We start from the raw sequence: 21,983 nt of genomic DNA on the forward strand, positions 1-21,983 counted from the left end.
AAATCAGAAAAAAAAAAAAGATTGGCAACAGTTGTTAGCCTAGGTGCCAATCTTTAAAAAAAAAACAAAAGGAAGATTGGCACAGCTGTTAGCTCAGGGCCAGTCTTCCTCACCAAAAAACAAACAAAAACCCCCAGCCTCCTCAGCCTCTTAGGTAGGTGCATTCTACCTGTCTCTCAGAGTTCACTTGTGGGATTGAGCCTCAGTAGCTCCCAGCAGCAACTTAATTATGTACATTCTGTTGGTTTCCTTCTCTTCCTACCGCACAACCAGGTCCCCATCAGTGCTTCCTGGGTCAGGGCTGGGACTAGGGTGAGGGGCCTTCACTCTTGGGTTCAGGTAAAGGCAGGGTTGGCACTTGTGTGAACCTGAGAGTGCCTCTTTACGTTTGTAGCTAGGCACCTCAGAGGTATTGCCCTAATCCTAGCCCTGGCCTGGGTTGCTTCCCAGATAAACTATTTTGCGCTCAAATTAGGTCTGTTTCTGGGGAAACCCAGCTAAGGCAAATTCTATGGAGAAATTAGTCTCCATGTTTTATACATGGGAAACCGGCTCAGAGAAGTGACGAAATTTGCTTAAGATTATATAGCTGGTAAATGGGATGGGATTTGAACCCACGTCTGACACCAAAGCTGATGCTGTCTGTACTACACTATACTACCTCCTACCTCCCACTTGAGGCACAAAACTCAATGGGAATTTTAAGTTTGGATGGGCTCGTTCTTATTTGTGAGGCAGACCATCTTTGGCCCTAAGTTAACTTAGCAGATGGGAATTGGAGTGAGGGGAAGGCAGGTAGTACCAGTGGGAAGTTGGGAGAATGTGTAAACCCAGAGTGGAAAGGCTGTTGAAGCCACATGTACCAGGAAGGCAGGAAGAGGTTGCTTATTTCCTCTCAGTTTCAAAAGCCATGGACTATTGAGGTTATGGGAGGGTTCTTCAATTTAATAAAAATTTACTGATATCTAATTCCAGGTCAGGTCTAGAACTGGCCCTGGGGCTACGAAGGTGAATGAGAAACTTTCTCTGGGGGCCCGTAGTACAGTGGGGGGAGACAAGCACATAAACATGATTTTAATAGGCTGTTGTCAATGAAGTGGTACAAGGAAATCCAAGACTGGGATCAATGGACGGGCTGCACTCAGCTGGGGTAAGGGCCAAGAGGAGCTTGTCCCGGGAAAAGCTTCCAGCATTGGTGATGACTGAGGTGTAGTGTAAAGAATGAGGAAAAATGAGATGAAAAGGCTGGAGAGGGTGAAAGGGGAGTCTTTCCAGACAGATCAGCATGAACAAAGACCTAACAGTAAGAAGCAGCTTGATGGGTGTAGGAGAGCTGCAAGGCACATCCAGAGTAAAAGGGCATGGAGAGAATGATGGAGAGCTTATTGAGGGCCTGTGTGCCTGGCTGCGGGGCACTGTCAGCTGTGAGAAGCAAGCCTGTGAGCACCTTGGAGCAGGGAGGGTCTGGCTCCAAGCCCAGCAGTGGTACCCTGGCTGTGGCCCGCCTTTTCCCAGGCTGATTGACTCTCTCCATTACTGACTTTTACATTACTTACTCTCCCTTCTAGACAGCTGGAGATTGGCACTAAGGGGCTGTGAGGGAGCCTCGTTAGGACTTGTCCTTCTCCCTGTTGGTCAGTGGCCATCTGGTGTCTGAAGAGAACTTCTGGCTGCTGCTGTACCTCTGCCACAGTCATGGCTGTCAGAGCTGCTCACAGACCTCAAGCCCAGGCTGCTGCCTCCCTCCATAGGCCCTGACACACACCTTCCCTGACACTCTGCCTAGGGTACCAGGACCCCTGCTCCTGGGGAGATGAACACAGGACTTGCAGAAGCAGATAAATCTTTATCTTCCAGATAAAGAGACCTGGCATTGCTTTTCATGGACGTATCCTCACTCTGGCGCAAGAGACTGCAGACTCTGGTGGTCAGCATGAATCACAGCTGGGTCTTTCACATTCAGTTCTATATTCTCTCCCAACAAAGTTGAGAGAAACGGAGCCCCAGGCTAGGCAGTATGCTATGTCGTGGGTGATGGCCACTCTGTCCTCCCCACCCTTTCCCCAGTTTCCCTGCCTTTCAGAACATTTATGACCGATTGGTACCCAGTGAACTGTGCAGCAGGGCTGATATTTCCAGGCCCAGTCATGCCAAAACTGGTACCAGAGCCACCATCCCTGGTCTCCATCCTGGGGTCATGTGGAGGCCATGTACTACCTGTGGATAATGGTAGGGTTAGTGCTGATGAGGTAACCCAAAATTTTTAAAGTATCTGCTCACCAATTTCCCTGAAACAAAAATTGGTGCAGTTCGTCTAGTCTCCTACCATGGTGGTTGTCTTAGTCTGTTCGAGCTATTATAACAAAATACCACAGTCGGAGTGGATTATAAACAATAGAAATTTATTTCTCACGATTCTGGAGGCTGGAAGTCTGAGATCAGGGTGCCAGCATGGTTGGGTGAGGACCCTCTTCTAGGTCTCAGACTGCCAACTTCTCATATCCTCACATGGCAGAAGGGGCATGGGAGCTCTTTGGGGCCTCTTTTATGAGGACACAAATCCCATTTATTAGGGCTCTGCCCTTTTGACCTAATCACCTCCCAAAAGCCCCACCTCCTAATACCATCACCTTGGGGATTAAATTTTCAACATAAGAATTTTGGGGGAACACTGATATTCAGACCACAGCAGTGGGCACAGTGATACCCCAAGGTTTTGTGCATTCAAGACTAATTCGGGGGGAACCAGCTTGGTGGCCAATGACTTTACTGCAGCCTGAGTCTCCCCTTCCCCTTGTGGTAAAGACCCAGGGTGTGAACCTACTCTTCCCCCTTGGCCTACAGACCAAAGGCTAGACTCCACAGTGGGGCTGCCGCCTCTCCCACCATATATCCCCACCTACATGTATCCTCTTTAGGCCTTTGGAGCTGCACCCCATTCCATGAAGGTGCCTGTGCTCCATGATTTTGTACATGCTCTTTCTTTGTTAAGGACCACCTCTGTCAGCATGTTGCCCTTCTTCCTTCAGGGCTCAGCTTCCTCAACTTGACCTGCCCTCTCTAGGACAGAGTTAGTCTCTTCCTCTTGTGTTCCCACATTACCTCTTTCTCATTAATACTTCCTCATTTTGGAAAATTGTCTATTCTACTGCATATTTCTCCAGCTCCTTTCCAGGGGTGAGCCACCACTTCAAAAGTCAGACTGTGAGTGTTTGTAAAATGGACAGAGCTCTGAGGGGATGTCCCAAAGTCCTTGACCCAGTTCAGGGCTTCAACTTCCTGTGGTCGTCTTGCTTAAGTTTGCACCATGGCCCTACCTACCCCGGGCACCTCTTAGGGCAGACTCAGACGGAAGTGCACTTTCCTGAATTAGCTTGTTTCTAGTAAGTGGTGGCTAAGAAAGAGGGTGGGGCTTGGGGACATAAGTCACTTGTGAGTTTCATTACTGGGCGCAAACCAAGTCAGTGAGATGCCTCACATTCATTGAGAAGAGCTTGGGCCTGAGGAGAGTGACCAACTGCTGCTGCTCCCAGGTAAGAGCCTCCTCTGATTCCTGCCTGCCTCAGCTCCAGCCCCTTGCCCTCATCTCTCCTGCTTGGCCCATGCTGGAGGAGCGGAGGCTGGGAAGACTAAGCCGGCTGGTCCTCCATGGTGACTCCCATCCTCAGCAGGGCTCCTTGGGATACCTTTCAGAAGGAAGGTTCGATCCATGTAGCTAATTCAGCTGAGTTAAGCCAAGAGGCCAACAGTTATTCAAATGTGTGCAGACCCTGGGCTGGGTTCTCGGGATCTGGTGATGTGGGAGACATGCCCTTCCCCACAGGGACTCTCAGCTGGAAGAGGCAGACATGAATATGGTTCCTGAGATCTGAATACTGGGGTTTCTTGGGAGAAGCTTCACAGTCACTAGCATGTAGAAGTGCTGAATAAAGTCAAATAGAGTGAATGAATGAATGAGCTAGCTGGGCTTTGAAAGGAGAGGAAAGCTCACCACATTTGTAGCCCTTGGCCCTTTCCAAAGGTAATTGCCTCAGTTACCCCATTTTATCCTTGAAACAGACCTGTAATGTATATGGAACTAACGTCCCTGTTTCACAGATTTAGAAACAGAGTGTAGGTATGTGTGACTGGGGAAATTTCTTAGAAACTGATTTCTTGGGGCCGGCCCCATGACCGAATGGTTAAGTTTGCATCCTCTGCTTCAGTGGCCCAGGGTTTCGCTGGTTCGGATCCTGGGTGTGGATATGGCACCACTTATCAGGCCACACTGAGGAGGTGTCCCACGTGCCACAACTAGAAAGACCCACAACTAAAATATGCAACTATGTACTGGGGGGAATTGGGGAGAAAAAGCAGAAAAAAAACCCCCAACTTATTTCTTGGTTCTCCAAATAAGAAATCTCCTCCCCCCCCAATTTTACAAAGCTGTATTATTACCTATCCATGCCAAGCCCTGTGCTGGGCTGAAGATGCAGAGATGTCTCAGACACAGTGGTTCCAGACTCAGGGAACACTGAATGAAGCTGGACAGTGGGAGAGGGGGCGAAGCTTGTAGTCAATGTGGCCGGAGTGTGACGGGGAACAGCAGGAGAGGAAGCCTGGGTTGAGGACAGTGCGAGGGGCCTGCAATGCCTCCATAAAGAGTTTTAGACTTTTTTTTTCTGGAGTGAGCGACGTTCCAATGTGACGGTTTACGTCCTTTCTTAGGGGAGATAGAGCTTGGGAACGACATGATAAAATCTGGCTTTGCACGGTCACTCTGGTGATGTGTTGGGAGCTAGTGGGGCAGGGAGGTGGACAGATTGGAGCAGAAGTATCAGGAAGCTGTTAGAACAATCGGATGGGGGAAGGTCTGGGTCAGTGGCAGTGGGAACTAGGAGGAGGGGACACAGTGGGGAGCTCTTTCTGTCCCAGCTCCTTCAGCCTGAGAACTGACTGCACAGAGCAGGAGAGTGTCAGGGATGCATGCAGGCAAACTGGACTATCAGAGTGAGCAACTAAGCTGGAAGACAGGAAAAGAGTTTCTTGGGGAAAAGTGAAGGAGAAAATGAATGTGGCTTAGACTTTTGAGTTTGAGGGCCCTTCCAGCATCCAGAGAGTGATGTCTAACAGACCATTAGAATTTGGGATTTGGCTCAGGACAGGGGTGGATTTGGGAGCCCTCATATGGAGGTTTTAATCAAACCTTGGGGGTGAGTGAGATAAGGAGGGAGTGTGGAGGAGAGAGATATGGCCAGAAACCTGGGAGTCCCATTAAGGTGAGAGGAGAGAAGGAGTTATGAAGACTGAGGGACTCAGGAAGGAGGCCCAGCAGAGATGGGCTGTTGAAGACAAGGGACAAGAGAATGGCTCATATTTCTTCCTCTTTTACAGTAAGAGAAGAAATTGAAATTCAAAGAAGTTATAAATGACTTGCCCAAAGTCATGCCATTAGTGGAAGCCCTTTCTGAAGCACAGATCCAGCCCCGTCCACATCTCCCTTCAGGAAGAAATGCGTGCACCTTAGCTTGTCATAAAGGCTATCTGTAGTGCAGTCTGCCTGCTTCTCCAGCAGGTCTTTGGCACCTTCTTACCTTATACCCTTTATTCCAAACCTCTAGAATGTCCCTGAACTTGCAAACACAGCAGCATGTCTGTCTCTCACTGCCTGTGTTAACGTACTATGATTGTTGATGAGGCTGTGAGGTCCCTGAGGGCGAGGCCTAGGTCTGCTTCGTCTGTACCCCAGCATCCAGCACAGTAGGCATCAAGAACTCATAAACGTGAATGAATGACAGAATGAATGAATGGCCTTGGGATTAGAAACCAGCTTTCCCAGTGCTCTCTCCCTACACATGCTTCTGGAAGATGAAGGCCTTCTGGTTGATTACTGAAGGATCTATAATCGTCAGAGGTTCTGAGCTCTGCCCACAGCTTCCTTCCTGGTCCTCTTCAGAAGAAAGAAAGTTAAGGGTCTGGGTCACAGTCTCTGAGAGCCTGCAGAATACATGGTTCACCCGGGATGTTCCTTTCTTCCCATAGGTGGCCACCCTCCACTGTGGAACCACATGGACACCATTGGGCCTGCAGGGTTGCGGCAAGGGGAAGGATCCCCCTGCAACCCCCAGGAGGGCTTGCCCTGCCCCTCAGACAGCTCTGAGCTGGTAAGTTCAGCACTGGGTTCCCATCGCATGCCTATTCAAGGCTGTCAAGAGCAGGATCAGCTGAAGATGCCATGGGGCATGGCTCACAGCCGTGCAACGCATTCCAGTTAACCAAGCCTTTCATATCTGATCTGGTAAATTCTCTTTCAAAGCTCAACACAACGGCAAGGCGGTGATTACTTCCTCATTTTACAGCTAAGGAAGAGGGGATTTAGAGAAGTGAAACGACGAGTTTAAGGTGTGACAGGAGCTTGAGCTGAGATGTTTCAGCTCCAAACATATTGCTTTTGCCACCTTGCCACTCAAGCAACGCCCCTGCCCCAAATGGGTGGACACAGTCTAGAAAGGACTGTCTTGGGGATTTCTGGTAGAAAGCTGTGTTCTTGAGGCCCTTCTTTCCCCAATTCTCTTGTCACTCCTGCCTGTCTCCCTCCGCTCAACATAGCCACTGCAGTCAGGCACACCGAGGTGATTCCAGTGGCCCCCTCAACTTGGAGGTTACTATGCAGCATAGTGTGCATGCCTCAGGTTAGCTCAGAGTGAGTTTTCTTTGTCCTGTCGTCTTGACCAAGATTTAGAAGCCCTTTGTCTACCACACCCTCGAACAGGAAAACACTTGTGTAAGTCATTTCATATCTCTTAGTCTTTGTTTCCTCATCAGGAAAATGGAGGAAAATAAAGTCTAATCTTCCCGCCCCCCGGAGGATTAAGTGAGCTAATGGAGATCAAGGACCTGCTCAGAGGAGGCATCTGTGAAAGGCTTCTCGAATTGTTGCCTGCAATTTCTTGAGTTTCCCTGCTTGTTCTGATATCTGCTGGACTTGGCTTGTTGCCCAAACTGTGGGGGCATCACCCCTCACTGTGTTTCATGCTCCTACTCCACCCTTGTCCAACCTCCACCCCAAACCCGGCTGTGAACATTTCCTCTGTGCGTGACTCATAGCTGGGCCACAGAAGTGAGCAATGACTGGGCCGCAGGGCCTGCCTGACTGGGGCTGGCTCTAGGGCCTGCCCCCATCTCCTCTCTTGCTTTGTGCCCCTGCCTCCTGAGACTCCTGCACTGGTCCTACATCTACCCTGCTGGCTCCATTGCACACACCTGCAGTTTAAAGACAATTCCCTTTGGCTTTGGGGGAACCTCACAGGAATTTCCTGTGGCCTTGGGCCCTCTTAGTACAGAGGCCTCATGCTTGGCTCCCCTTCCCACAGTGATCTGAGGAGAAGGTTATTTAACTACATGTGGTCAGAGCCCTGTCCCATCTCAGAGTCCCTTCCTGACCCCTTCCCCCAGGTCTCTTTTTGTCACCAGAGAGGGCATGGAATCAGGCTCTCCAGGCCAGTTGTACCTTGTGCTCTGAGGATAAGGGAACCTACGTTTCACTGAGCGTGCCCTATGGGCCACTCGCTGTTCCACCCTTCATGTCTGCTGTCTCCTCAGTCATCACAGCGTCTCTGAGAAGTAGGTGCTATTTTTGTTCCTGCTTGATAGAGGATAAAACCTGCTCAGAGAGGTGAGGCGATGGGCCCAGACCGACCAACACAGCAAGTTGGTCAATGGAGCCAGTGTTGATGCCATATTGGATTCCCCCCTCTCTAGTGCTTTGCTCCTTGCCCTCCTGGCTGAGGTCTCTCCACATTCTTCCTTGGGAAGGTTGGAGGGGAGACTCCAGTGGCTTCTCCTGGCTGCTGCCTGCCCACTGGAGTCAACCAGGGAAGTTCTCCTGTCTTTCTTGCAGCTTCTGCCATCTCCTAGTCACTCCTCTTGCACCTCTCACTGTGCTTGGGAGGAGAAGGAAGAAAAATATCAATCTGCCCAAGCCATCAACTTCTCTACAACTCTGCTGTTATCATTAAGCAATAATAACACAGCCCTCACATCTGAACAGCACTTTACACTTTCATGTACATTATCTCCTTTAATCCTCATGGCCCCACGACCACTCAATCAACAAATCCTTCCTGAGTGCCTGCCTAGAGCCTGCCACTCTGCGTGGCTCTGAGAGACAGCCATGAACAAGGCACACCCCATGGCACTGGGGGCTTGGGGGGCCTTTTGAGTATTGTTTTTCTTTTGGTTTTCCACGAGAGGTGGCTCTTGTCACCACAGAGAGAGGTTTGATTTGCCCGGGGCCACATAGCCAGGAAGTGGCAGGGTGAGGACTCAGATGTAAGTTTTCTCATCCTACATACTATGGGGTTTCTTTCCTGCAAACTTCATCAGCTTTGGATTCTTTTCAGGTGAAGGTGTTAGTTTTTATAAGGCTCCCCATTTATGTGGAAACATCTCCACAGTCAGATCTGGGTTCAATTCCCGCCCTGCCCCTTAATAGCTGCTTGGGTTGGGCAAATGACTCTCCCTCTCTGAGCCTCAGTTCTTCATTTGTAACACAGGAATAGCCTCTCCTAGCGTGCATGGCTGCAGGACGCATCTGCTGTAACATACACATGGAACTGCACATCCAGCCCTCCAGTTAGGATCGTTTACCTCCTTAGGGATCTGTTTCCCATTCTCATACTAAAGTTGGGGCACTGGGTCACTCCTGTCTCCCTCAGTGGGCAGCCTCTCCTCCTTGGCTCTCCCTGCCTCCTCAACCAGGTGCCTGAGTGGTTACTTCACAGATCTGGGTCCAGTTGGGGGCAGCAGGTCGTAGGAATGGAATTCCTGTATGACAGGCAGTGGGGCCTGGGAGAGGCTAAGCCTGGCAAGATGGAGTCACGGGACCCTCCAACCAATCCAAGAAGGCTACTGGAGCCTCTCTGAAGGACAGGCCAGAGGGTCATCTGGGGGCAGTGTCCACACAGATGTGAGGCACGGGGGTGCTTCTTTTTTTTTATTATTATTATTTTTTGTGTATGTGAGGAAGATTCACCCTGAGCTAACCTCCATTGCCAATCTTCCTCTTTTTTTTGCTTGAGGAAGATTAGCCCTAAGCTAATATCTGTGCCAGTCCACCTCTACTTTATGTATGGGATGCCTCCACAGCATGGCTGATGAGTGGAGTAGGTCTGCACCCAGGATCCGAACCTGCAAACCCGGGCTGCTGAAGTGGAGCATGTGGGACTTAAACCACTCTGCAGTGGGGCTGGGCCCAGGGGTGCTCGTCTTAAACTCCCCCACCTCAGGCTGCTGGTGGAGAAGAACCTGGGGTGTCCGCTTTCCCCGCCTGCTCACTCCTCCCTTCTCTCTGATCCACACAGGCCCCGCCTTTCCCCAAATCCATCCCCTGGCTCCGAAGGAAATCCCTTTGTGCTCTTCTGCTAGATTTTCAAATGACTCCTTCCTTTCCTTCATTTAGGTTGCCTCTGCAGGGAGACCTTCCCTGACCAATATCCAAAAATACCTCTTCCTCCCTGGTCACTCTCAGACTTCTATTCCTGTCTTTTTTTGTTGTTGTTTAATAGCTACCATTACTATCAGAACCATATTATACATTTATTTGCTGATTTTCTGGCTCCTACACTGGGATCTGACCTCCACAAGAGCAGGCCTCAGCTGGTGGCGCAGCACGTGGTGCTGAGGATGGTGCTGGGCACGTAGGTGGGCCTCAACCGACACTGGTGGGAAGGACGGCCGCCCGGCAGGAGGACTGTCCTCCAAGGGGTGGTCTCCAGATTCTCCTGGGCTGGGCTTGCTCAGGCTCTAGATCGAGTGGGTCAGGAGAGGGAAGCACCTGAACTTGAAGTGTGTTCACGCATTTGTTTGTTTGAGGACAACTCACCCAGCAGTTCGGCTCTGGGTACTGGGGAGCCAGAGAGACATTAATTAAGGTGTGACAGGAGAGAGGACTCACTACACCCCGAATTCAAAGAAGTGGAGGGGGTGGGAAGGTATAGGGAGCTGAGAAGGAGCCACAAAGGAATGGAGCAGGAGGAGGAATTGAGTGGGTCTTCCCTCCAGAAAGAAGCCTTCTGAGGATGCAGGAGCTGGGTGCAGGCGGTGAGGGGCAGGAGAGTTAGATGTGTGAGGAGGCCAGGAGTGGGACTGGGCAGGCTCTGTGGAGGCCAGCAAGGCTAGAGAGGGCTCAGGCCAGCCTCTGGGGAAGCCGAGAGTGGCTTGCTGGTCTGGACTGATGAGGGGAGATGTGAGCCTGCCAGGGCTGGCCTGTCCTGGTTGGAGTCAGGGAACTTGGCTAGGTCAACAGGGCTCCCAGCCAGATGTTGGCCTGTTTCTCCCCAGGTGCAGGAGTGCCTGCGGCAATTCAAGGTGACAGGTGCACAGCTACAGCAGATCCAGGCCAGCCTCCTGGGCTCCATGGAGCAGGCGCTGGGAGGGCAGACAAGCCCTGCCCCTGCTGTCCGGATGCTGCCCACATATGTGGGGTCCACCCCACATGGCACTGGTAGGTGACCAAAATGTGTGGCCAGGACTGGGGAGAGAGCTCTCATCTAAGGGAGGGCGCCGTTCCTTATCCCTGACTCTATCTGTAATGCCCCCATCTCTAAGCTCCCTTGACGAGACTTTGCAGGCCTTGGGGATGTTTCTGGGAGGCAGAGGGCTTGGTCTTGCCAGCTGCATGCCTCTCTGTGACTTGCTTTCTCCCAGAGCAAGGAGACTTCGTGGTGCTGGAGCTGGGGGCCACGGGGGCCTCGCTGCGCATTCTGTGGGTGACCCTGACGGGCATTGAGGGGCACAGGATAGAGCCCCGGAGCCAGGAGTTTGTGATCCCCCAAGAGGTGATGCTGGGTCCTGGTCAGCAGGTGAGCACTCACTGCCCAGTCTCTGGGGCCCAGCTGGGCAGCTAGGGCTTTGGTGGGCCGAGCTGAGCCCCTTATCTGTCCCACAGCTCTTTGACTTTGCTGCCCGCTGCCTGTCTGAGTTCCTGGATGCTCTCCCTGTGGGAAATCAGGGTCTGAAACTTGGGTTCAACTTCTCCTTCCCTTGTCACCAGACAGGCCTGGACAGGGTGAGGCAGAGTGGGCACATGGACTGTGGGTAGAGGGGCTGCAACTCCATGAACGCCATTGGAGGAGTGACTTGGTTTTCTTCCTCCCAGAGCACCCTAATTTCCTGGACCAAAGGTTTTAGGTGCAGTGGTGTGGAAGGCCAGGATGTGGTCCAGCTGCTGCGAGAGGCCATTCAGAGGCAGGGGGTGAGTGGAGGCAGGGGTGATGGGCGGGCTGCCCACTTGGCTTCTGCAGGGCCCGCTTTTCATTCCTGTTTATATCCTTTATCCAGTTTAGCCCTGGGGTAAATGCTGCTACCATTCCCATTTTGTAGGTAAGGAGGCTGAGGCTAAGAAAGATCAAATAAATGTTCAGGACTGTTGGGGGAAGCAAAGAAGAGAAGTCTTGACCCATCTCCCAGTCTAGTGGGGAAAGCATTCCAATGTGACAGTCCCAGTTGAGGAGGTGGTTCCGATGACTCGTGGAGCACTGGGGCCAGCACACCAAGACTTGAGCAGGGACTTGAAGGAGGAGTTTTCCAGGTGCAGAAGCTGGGGCTGGGGAGGAAGATCCAGTTTCAGAGGGACGTATGCAAAAGTCTGGAGGCCTGAGAGAGGCGGATCCATCTGGACTAACTGTGCGGGCTGTGTGAGTGGCAGAAGTCAGAGCTGGGAGGAGCAGGCTCAGGGAGCCAGGCCAGGACGAGGGTGAGCAAGTGAGGTGCCTACAGCACAGTCTCAAGGTGCAGCATCTGCCACCCTCATCCTGGTCCTGTGGGGGGCCAGTGTTCTGGAGGTGATGGCTGAGGTTGGGAGCCCCTGAGACTCCCAGGGCCTGAGCTGAGGGCAGAGGAGCCAAGGGGAGGATGGGATGGGAGGAAAATCCTCCGTAGGGTGGGGGTGCCTAGAATGTATGTGACACAAATGTGTAGGTCATTGTTTCATGGACTCTGGGCATCTCCATCTAAGCTGGAGCCCCAGCCCTGCCCATCCCCCAGGTTCCCAGGTCTGCCCCTTCAGGCCAGGCCCAACCTCTGCCCTCTCCATTGTCTAGGCCTACAGCATCGATGTGGTTGCCGTGGTGAATGACACAGTGGGCACTATGATGGGCTGCGAGCCAGGGTTTGGGCCGTGTGAGGTCGGGCTCATTGTAGGTGAGCTGTGGACCATTTGTGATGGTGGGTGGGGTGCATGGCTGCCTGGAGGGCAGGCCCTGATGGCGTCATCCCTGTCAGACACCGGCACCAATGCGTGTTACATGGAGGAGGCGCGACATGTGGCAGTGCTGGACGAGGACCGGGGCCGCGTCTGCATCAGTGTCGAATGGGGCTCCTTCAGTGATGATGGGGCCCTGGGACCAGTGTTGACCATCTTCGACTGTGCCCTGGACCATGAGTCCCTGAATCCTGGTGCCCAGAGGTGGCCCCAGCTTCTGCTCTAGGCCCTATCACTGCTCTGCTCCCCTCCCCCTCTGCTGTCTCTGTACTCCAGCCCTCAGGCCCTTCCCTTTCACTTGGAGAGTCTCCGGGTTGCTCTCTGGGGGGACCCTGGCCAGGCTCAAAGAAAGAAGGGCACAAGGTTCTAGAACCTAGAGTTTTTAACCCTTGGCCCTCCCTTATTCCTGACTCTGACCGGTCCTTACAGGAGTTGGGGGTTTGGGAGTAGCTGAGCAAAGTGTCCCCTGCCCTCCTTTGGGTTCCGCCACCTTCCAGGAGCCCCCTGAACCTAACCTAAGCTGGAGGGGTAGCAGGGTCTGGGTAAACTCCAACCTGTCTCCGGGGGGGCCATTTCCTTCTGGAATATTTAGTCTGGGGACCCCCAAAAAATGACCTCTCTTTGGGGACTCTTGGAGGTGGGGCCAGGTGGGCTGAGGGCTTAGGAAAGGCTCTGTCCAGCCACTTTTCCCACCCGCAGGTTTGAGAAGATGATTGGGGGCCTATACCTGGGTGAGCTGGTGCGGCTGGTGCTGGCTCACCTGGCCCAGTGTGGGGTCCTCTTTGGCGGCTGTGCTTCCCCTGCCCTGCTGAGCCGAGGCAGCATCCTCCTGGAGCACGTGGCTGAGATGGAGGAGTGAGTGGGAAAAGCCAGTGGGCTTACACAAGGGGCTTCTTGGCTTGGGAGAGGGGAGCATGCTGTAGTCCCCCAGGTAGCCAGGGGACTTTGGGGAGGCAGGGAACTTCTGGGATACCTGAGCCCTAAAGAATCACCCTGTCCTACCCCCCTACCCCCAGCCCCTCGGTCGGGGCAGCCCGTGTGCACACTATCCTGCAGGACTTGGGCCTGAACCCCGGGGCCTCAGATGCCAAGCTCGTGCAGGACGTGTGTGCGGCGGTGTGTACACGGGCTGCCCAGCTCTGTGCAGCCGCCCTGGCCGCCGTCCTCTCTCGCCTTCAGCACAGCCGGGAGCAGCAGACGCTTCAGATCGCTGTGGCCATCGGAGGCCGAGTGTTTGAGCGACACCCCAGGTATTGGGAATACACAGGATCTTGTGTGAGCAGGTAGCAAAAACATGTGTGTGTTTGTCGTTCACACCCAGAAAGCACTCTGGTACCACAGGTGCAAGGCAGTGGGTTTTAAATGGCACCCAAGCAGAATGAGGCCAGATAGGGGCTGGGGAGTGGGCAAAAGAGGTCAGAGGAGAGAGAGAGAAGATGTTTCTCCTTGAGTGTGCAAGGGAGGGGGTTGCTGGGAGCACTGGGCATATGGTTGTTGCACAGATGAATTTAGAATTGAATTGATTTGAAGTGATGGGACCCAGGGCTTCAGCAAGCCCTAGGGGTCAGGGCCAGGTATCAAGCCAGGATGGGCCTGGTATATGTCTGTGTAGGTTCCTCAGCATTCTGCAGGAGACAGTGATGTTCCTGGCCCCCAAATGTGATGTCTCCTTCATCCCCTCTCTGGATGGGGGTGGCCGAGGTGTGGCAATGGTGACTGCCGTGGCTGCCCGCCTGGCTGCCCACCAGCGCCTACTGGAGGAGACCCTGGCACCATTCCGATTGAGCCAAGAGCAGCTGGCAGCAGTGCAGGCACAGATGCGGGAGGCCATGATCAAGGGGCTCCGAGGGGAGGCCTCCTCCCTCCGCATGCTGCCCACTTACGTCCGGGCAACGCCTGATGGCAGTGGTGAGGACCTGGCCTGAGTATGGGGCTGCGACATGGGCTCCTGGGGGTCACAGTATGTGCTGGGGTGGAGCCACCTGCTCTGTCCTGACACTGAAGGTCTCTATTCCACAGAGCGTGGGGACTTCCTGGCCCTGGATCTCGGGGGCACCAACTTCCGGGTCCTCCTTGTGCGTGTGGCCATGGGAGGTGTGCAGATCACCAACCAGGTCTACTCTATCCCTGAGTGTGTGGCCCAGGGCTCTGGACAGCAGGTACCCACAGCCTGGGCCTGGGTCAGGGGTGGGGAAGGGTCAGGGGTAGCCCGTTCTCTGACTTGCCTCAACCCTCAGCTCTTTGACCACATTGTGGACTGCATCATGGACTTCCAGCAGAAGCAGGGCCTGAGTGGGCAGAGCCTCCCCCTGGGTTTCACCTTCTCCTTCCCGTGCAGGCAGCTCGGCCTAGACCAGGTGAGGGAGGGAGGGCCAGGAGAAGCCATCCCCAGGGACTCCCCCTCACCTTGAATTCCCTTCATGGAGTGGGCAGGAAGCCTGGAAGAGGCTTTGAGGGTCCTGGGCTGAGCAGAGGGGCAAGAGAAGGCATGCTAAACTTGGCCTGCACTCAGCCTCAGTTTCCCCAGACATGGTGTGCCCAGGTAGAGGGGGTGTGGTGAAGTGGCCTGGAATCTAGGGCTATGCAGAGGCCTGGGATGGAGAAGGACATGGATACCCAGTGGGCAGGAGAGTGGAGCCAGGGTTGGGTCTGGGGCACTTGGGAGCAGTGCAGGCCCAGGTTGGGGCTGACCAGCCAACAATTGACTGTCTCACCCACACTGGCATAGGGGACCTGCGGGGAGCAGTGTTTGTTCTGGCTCTCAAAGGGGCTTGTGGTTGCACTGTTTCTTTGCCCTCTCTCCCCTTCCCGGCCTTGCTTGTGACCCTCTCAGTGCCTCGGGGTTGGGCGCCCGACTCGGGTGGCGGAGCAGCAGGTGCGGGTCTAGACATGGCACCCACTCAACACACACCTCTGCGTGTCCTTTAGTGAGAATGGTAACCTCTCAGCGCCCACACCTGAGGCCTGGTGTGGAGACAGCTCTGCCCAGACCTCCAGCCCAAGCTCCCAGGAGTCTCCTCCTCGACACCCTCAACTTCTGCTGAAAAGCCTCTGGTGACGAGGAGCTCGCTGCCCCTGAAGGCACCCATGGCCGTTTTCCCCACCTCCCCCCGCTGAAACCTCTGCCTGCTCTGCTCCAACTAGCCTCCGTGCAGCTTTCGCGCCGACCTCCCTCAGACATCTGCCTCTGCACTCGGCTCTCCTCTACACCATGGGCTTTTGGATCGCGCAGTGGGTCAGCAGAGTGTCTCTGCTGGTCTGCTCTGCTCCAGGCTGAGCATCCTGGCGCCTCGTGATTATTCTTTGTAAGGTCTGAGAAGCAGGCGGGACTTAGTGTGCAAGATCAGGCAGGCGTGTAAGAAACGTGGTCCTATTAATGTTCTATACCTGAACTTAATTTCTATGTTAAACCCATATTCTTCTGAGGGGTGAAAACTTAACGTTAATCAATCTGGGGACTCTCTTCCCCAGGTAGGCGCTCCTCTCAGCTGCACAGTATCCTTTGCTGTACAGAACGTGCAGACACGCAAGGAGCTTGGGGAGGTGCCAGGCCCCAGCTGTCTGGCCTCTACCACATCTGCTCTTGGGTCCTCACACCTCCCTGGACGTTGTGTGGGGAAGGACGGCAGACGCCACCTCCGCTCTCAGATCACCCAAAGCCCTCCGTCTCCTCCCCTCCCCAACAGGGGCGTGCCTAGGGTGGAGGGCAGCCTTTTCAGGAAGCCATCCAAAACCTGGCTCTGACTTCCCCGCCAGCTCCCCTTCCCCAGCAGAGGGGGTCTTTCTCTTGTCTGGGAGCAAGGAAGCTTTGCTATTTCTCATGATCCAGTCCCCCCTAAACTGGCTCTCCGTCTCATTCACTCTCTCTCTCTCTGGTGTCTCTTTCTGAGACAGTGAGCGTAGAACACTCTAGCTGTGGTTACATGGGGAAAGGCATAAAAGGAAATATTACTGGGGGAAATGTTGGTTAATATTTCTAAAATGTCCTGCCCCAAAGATTTCCAGAGCTGCTCTCCATGCTCCTACTTTGGGCAGAGCAGGCCTTTTCTCCTAACAGCAGTGGAGTAATTCCTATCCCCCTTCGCACTCCCCCAGAGGAGGCACATAAGAAAAGCACAGTCCTAAGCGCAGTCAAGCCCCAGTCAATAAGTTCACAGACTAAGGCCAATTTCCCACGGTAAAGGCCCCACCCATCCTGCCTGGGTGTCTGGGTTCTGGCTTTTCCATTTGTCCTTCGCTCATATCTGGAACACAAGTGAATCTCCCATCGACGTGGCTCTGTCCCAACCCCGAAAATTCCTTCCTCTCAAGCGACTCTTGCTAGTTCTTTCTGGAAGAGCGGACTCTGCTGTCATTTGGACCTCAGAGCCTTCTCCATCCTCCCCTTTCTCACACACGGCACTTATTTTACCGGCTCTGTTCATTCCTAACCCAATTACAAAGGGCCATTCCTTCTGGGCAAACATCTTAAAATGGCCAGACCCTCAGACCATCTGAGCATTCTGGTACTAATAATAGAAAGGCGTAGGTCGGATGGTTATTAATAGGTTTCTTCACACTGGAAGGCTCCTGGGGAGTTGGGAGGGGGCAGAAGGCAAGGCCCTCTGTCATCTGGCGGAGTGGGCATGGAATCCTGCTTGGGGAGGGGGAAATCATATGCTCCTTATGGGGTGCAGGCTTTGGGAGCGCTGAGATTCCAAGGGGCCTCCAGCTTCCTGCCCCTCCTTGGTCCCACCCCAGGGCATTCTCCTGAACTGGACGAAGGGTTTCAATGCGTCAGACTGTGAGGGCCAAGATGTTGTGTGTCTGCTACGGGAAGCCATTGGGCGCAGGAAGGTAAGGGGTCTGCCTCCAGGGCTGCTTTGGGGCTGCAGTAGGCCTCGAGGGGAATGAAGGATCTCCTGCTTCCTGAGAAGGGGCCTTCTGCATGAGAGACCTCTGGGTCCAGTGCTGGTTACTGTGACGACCATGTTGCCCAGCAACTAGCAGCATCCTTTTGTGTGCAGGGAGTGGAGCTGAATGTGGTTGCCATTGTCAATGACACAGTGGGGACCATGATGTCCTGTGGCTATGAGGATCCCCATTGTGAAGTCGGCCTCATTGTCGGTGAGGAGGGCTCTGCTCTTCTGTGCCTTTACTGTCTGATGCTAATTCACTGCCTCCTGTTGATTCCTCAGGTCGGATGTTCCCCTGGCCTTGGGGATCATTCTCTTCTGACCCAATGGGGCCCTGGAACACTCTGTCGGACTGGGAATCCAGAGTTTGGGTGTCTAGCCCAAACTCAGCTACTGACTCACAATCATTTCAGCTCTCTGAGCCTCAATTTGCCCATCTATTAAATGGATCGAAGCTCTGGAGTCACACAGATTTGGGTAGAAATACTAGCTCTGCCACTTCCACCTGCAGGCTCTTGGGCAAGTCACCAGAGCCTCAGTTCCCTCATCTCTAAGATGGAGATAATAGTGATGCCTGTCTCAAGGAGTCATGAGGTGGGGGTGGGGGTGGGAGGGGAGAATGAGCTGTGAGGGTCCTTCAGGTAGTCCAAGGTTCTAAGTCTTTATTAAGCACCTATCCTGTGGCCAGCTAGGGGCTGGATGAAGGGACTGGAAGACACATAAAGAAGGGGAAAATGCCTGCCTTCTTGGAACTGACTGTTTAGTGGGGGTTGAGCCCAGAACAGCACATGGCAATCAGAGAGAGCAGAATCTGACTCTACGTGCCAGGGTAACAAGGCCAAGTTTGGAAAGGAAGTGGTCCCAACATGTATGGGGCTTGAAAAGAAAGCCTTAAAAGAAGGGATTTGGCTAGGCAGGGGAGGAGCGCTCCCACAGCTCACTGGGCATCAGTCTCTTGGAGCAGGAGGTACATGGTAGCTTCCCAAGAGACTGGGAGCTTCTGGAACATAGATCCTGGCATGGGGAGGTGCTCAAGAGAGGCATGCCCGGACTGCTGTGTGAATAAACAACTGGACAGAGGAATTCCAGGGGGGGCCAACAAGGAGACCACCTGCCTAGAGCTGCCCGTGTGTTGGGGAGAGGAATGGGCTGCCTTACCCAGGGTATGCCCTCTGCCTGCAACACCTTTCCTCTCTGTGCTTCTTGGCTTCAAGGTCAAATCCAAACATCACTGTCTCTCTGTAGCTTTTCCTGACCCTCTAGGCAGGAAGACTTACCCGTGCTCAGGGCTCCCAGATGTTCTTCTTTGCACTTCTATTTGGGCACATACAGGCAGTATCTGGGTTGGCTGCTTATTGTCCAATCTCTGGCCACTGTGGAGCTCCGTGATTCTCATGTCTGATTCCTGTCTGTGACCCCAGCTCCTGGCCCAGCACCGGCTAGTTTGACTAGAGATCTGGAAGGCCAGTCCAGGGAGCTTGGGCCTCTCACTTGCACACAGTTGGGGATTCACACATTTCCCAAGGGAATGACATAACTAATGGACATTTTAGGGGCGCCCTGAGGTAGCATGTGAGACACACTGATGGTGGTGCTGGTAGGGGAAATGGTGGAGGCCCGGTGGGCTTGGTGCTGGCAGGGTCCATAGAAGGAATGTCAGGAAGGAGGGAAGACCAGGACCCGGGACAAGTCATGAGCATGGGGAGATGGAGAGATATGGAATGAGCTCAAATTTTGCCATTTTAGTGTGGGAGGGCTCAGAGGGATCTTGTCTGTGTCAGTAAATGGCTCCCACCCATCGGGCCTCTCTGCAGGAACTGGCACCAATGCCTGCTACATGGAAGAGCTCCAGAATGTGGCGGGCGTGGCTGGGGACTCAGGCCACATGTGCATCAACATGGAGTGGGGTGCCTTTGGGGACGATGGCTCTCTGGACGTGCTCAGCACCTGCTTCGATGCAAGTGTGGACCAGGCATCCATCAACCCTGGCAAGCAGAGGTGGGGCTAGGCCAGGCAAGGGTGGCTGGTGGTGGCTGGTGCTGGTGAGGTCTCCTGCCCTGTGCAGACACACGCTTTCACGCAGGTTTGAGAAGATGATCAGTGGCATGTACCTGGGAGAGATCGTCCGCCACATCCTCCTGCATTTGACCAGCCTTGGAGTTCTCTTCCGGGGCCAGCAGACTCAGTGCCTTCAGACCAGGGACATCTTCAAGACCAAGTTTCTCTCTGAGATTGAAAGGTGCTGGGGCATGCATTACCTCCCTCCACCTCCCAAAGGAGCCTATCCTTCTACTTTGGGTGGAATGCTGGTTGGTGGGAGGAATCATGAGAGAGGAGGAGCTAATGCAGGACCCTCCCTCTCTGTGCTCTATTCCTTCCTGTCCCCAGTGACAGCCTGGCCCTGAGGCAGGTCCGAGCCATCCTGGAGGATCTGGGGCTGCCTTTGACCTCAGATGACGCCCTGATGGTCCTGGAGGTGTGCCAGGCTGTGTCCCAACGGGCTGCCCAGCTCTGTGGGGCGGGTGTGGCTGCCGTGGTGGAGAAGATCCGTGAGAACCGGGGTCTGGAAGAGCTGACCGTGTCTGTAGGGGTGGATGGGACCCTCTACAAATTGCACCCCCAGTGAGTCTGGGTGCCGGCCTGGGCAGGGAGGCATGGCCAGGTGGGGCCTGACTGGCCTGGGCTTATCTCAGGCCCTCCCCCTCACAGCTTCTCCAGCATGGTGGCAGCCACAGTGCGGAAGCTGGCCCCTCGCTGTGTGGTCACCTTTCTTCAGTCAGAGGATGGGTCCGGCAAAGGTGCAGCCCTGGTCACTGCCGTTGCCTGTCGCCTTGCCCAGATGGCCCGTGTCTGAAGAAGTCTCTAGGAAGCAGCTTTGTTGGACCGGAGCCCGGGCCCTGTCTATTTCCCAGCCAGGCCCGGCCACCCAAGACTCCTCGAACAGCCATGGGTGACCCCTCTGTGGCCACTGGCCTCGACCCCTGGCTTTCCCGGAGAGAAGTAGCACTTGGGTTAGCAATATATATATATAATTTATTTACATTCACGTCCGCTAAAATCCCTATGCGCCCCGGCGGCCGGGCAAGGCTGTGTACATAAGGCCAAGTGTAAGTGCGTGAATGCACTTAAGACAGAGTCAGGGCACGAGCTTCACACAACAGGCCCCGGACAGGGGCACGGCCGGCCCCAGGAACGGGCACGCCACGGCACGCACACTCGCCATAGTCCAGCCCGGGACTCCCTTTGCATATTCACACGCCCCGTTGGGCAGGGCTCCTCGTGGCTGGGGGCAGGGGTAGGATTGAGGAGGAGCTGTTGGGTGTCCCTGGGTGGGGAGGTGGGAGAAGGGCAGCATGTGAGAGGCAGATGTGGACTGGCACCAGGCGTGAGAGACATGAGTGGCCTCCGGGTGTGCAGCGTGAGATGTGTGTGTGTGTGGAGATGAATGTGAGATGAGCACACAAGACATGTGTGGGCACATGCCTGTGTGGGGGTCGTGTGCCTGAATCCAGGGGCCGCCCCCTGTCTGGCTGTGGCCCTCGGTCCCGCAGGCTTGGAGCTGGGCCCCTCAGATGTGCCCTTACCCAGCAGGCACAGAAATGTTTGCATAAGGTCCAGCTCAGGCAGGAGCTCTGGGGCCATGTCCCGAGCCCAGTGTGTGCGTGCATGCTCGTGTGCATGCGGCCCCCGGCCAGGGGCAGGAGGAGAGGTAGCATCACACACACATACACACACATACAGGGGACTGCGCCTGGCCCGGCCTCCAGGCACTGTCCACCCTGGACCCTGGCAGAGTCACAGCAGGTGGCAGTGCCAGCCTGGCCAGACAGGCCGTGGAGGGGCGGGAGTGTGGGCAGGGCACTACACAAGGGCCAGTGTTAGGAGACAGCGTCCACCAGGAGGGGGCCTGTCCACGCAGCTCTCCCCAGGGTTGGGGAAGGGCCCTGTCCGGCTTCTGCCTGTCCCTGGCGGGTGCCAAAGCTGGTGAGAGTGTAGGCATTGTGGGCCTGGCTGGCCTCAGCACTCGGCCTCCGACACTGTGAAGAGGCCAGCATCTGGCTGGCCCAGTCCGGCCACTGCTGCAGCCAGCTGGCTGAGGTTGCCGTTGGGGAAGTGCCGGGCCTCCCACAGGTTGAGGATCATGGCTGTGGGGCTGGGCTTGGAGGCAAAGAAGCTGAGATGGCTGTGGAGGAGAGTGGAGGAGAGCCTGTCAGCAGCCTGCTGGTTCCTGCCCCCAAGCCTGCCTGCCCAAGGTCAGGGCTTCCCCTCAGCCAAGTGCACTGGACACCCCAGCTGCTGGTGGCTGGGCCACAGCCTCATAGGGTGTCCCGTCCACCCCACCTATCCTACCCACACAGGCTGGACTGCAGATGGCCTTCACAGTCCCTCCCTGCCCATCTCTCACCCACCTGTCCAGGTGGAGTTTCTGGGCCAGAGTCCGCCAGTCGGCACCCCGGCTACAGGGTGGGTCCAGGCTGGTAATGATCTTCTGCCGAATGAGGAAGGGGATCTTGAAGGCACTAGGGCCCACTAGGGCTGGGACCCCCCCTTCACTCTCCAGAGCCAGCAGCTCACCAAATCTTGTGTCCTGGGGGTAGGGAGGGGTGGAGGTGTCTGTTAGAACTTCCCCAGCTCAAGCCCACTACTCCCTCCTAGGCCACCCAAGAGCCCAGAGCATGGGGCCGGCGTGGACACTGCGCCCCCCTGCTGCGTCAGGACCCTGCTCACTGGAGCTCAGAGGGGCAGTGACCTGCCCAAAGTCACACAGCCAGTGAGCAGAGGAGCCAACTGGCCTCATTCTCCTCCTCTCCCCACCACTGCTCCCCAAGTCACCTCTGCTGACCACT

The 21,983-nt window shown here is 54.8% G+C and overlaps 2 protein-coding genes across 3 annotated transcripts in view; one reads left to right on the top strand and one right to left on the bottom strand.

The window, feature by feature from the left end:
* The first annotated feature begins 3,313 nt into the window (after positions 1-3,313).
* On the top strand, positions 3,314-20,178 carry HK3 (hexokinase 3). The gene is made up of 19 exons (XM_046665238.1): positions 3,314-3,533; positions 6,022-6,143; positions 10,321-10,483; positions 10,687-10,841; positions 10,928-11,047; positions 11,138-11,233; positions 12,081-12,180; positions 12,262-12,445; positions 12,941-13,096; positions 13,258-13,491; positions 13,854-14,149; positions 14,261-14,400; positions 14,479-14,598; positions 16,982-17,077; positions 17,248-17,347; positions 18,951-19,134; positions 19,220-19,375; positions 19,525-19,758; positions 19,846-20,178. Exons 2-19 carry the CDS (start codon positions 6,048-6,050, stop codon positions 19,988-19,990), a joined length of 2,775 nt encoding a protein of 924 aa, XP_046521194.1. The 5' UTR covers positions 3,314-3,533; positions 6,022-6,047; the 3' UTR covers positions 19,991-20,178.
* Positions 20,179-20,281: 103 nt separating this feature from the next.
* The window catches only part of UNC5A (unc-5 netrin receptor A), a 61,042-nt gene continuing 59,340 nt past the window's right edge, over positions 20,282-21,983 (bottom strand). Inside the window, exons 14-15 of one of the 2 annotated variants that reach the window (XM_046665240.1) lie at positions 21,546-21,724; positions 20,282-21,319 (exon numbers count right to left, since the gene is read on the bottom strand). In XM_046665240.1, the coding sequence (XP_046521196.1) occupies positions 21,154-21,319; positions 21,546-21,724 (345 nt within the window). In that variant the 3' untranslated portion in view covers positions 20,282-21,153. The remainder of the gene's footprint in view (positions 21,320-21,545; positions 21,725-21,983) is intronic. The other variant, XM_046665239.1, reaches the window with a different exon arrangement.

The sequence above is a fragment of the Equus quagga genome, chromosome 7 (assembly GCF_021613505.1).
Source record: "Equus quagga isolate Etosha38 chromosome 7, UCLA_HA_Equagga_1.0, whole genome shotgun sequence".
In the NCBI taxonomy this organism is placed as follows: Eukaryota; Metazoa; Chordata; class Mammalia; order Perissodactyla; family Equidae; genus Equus; species Equus quagga.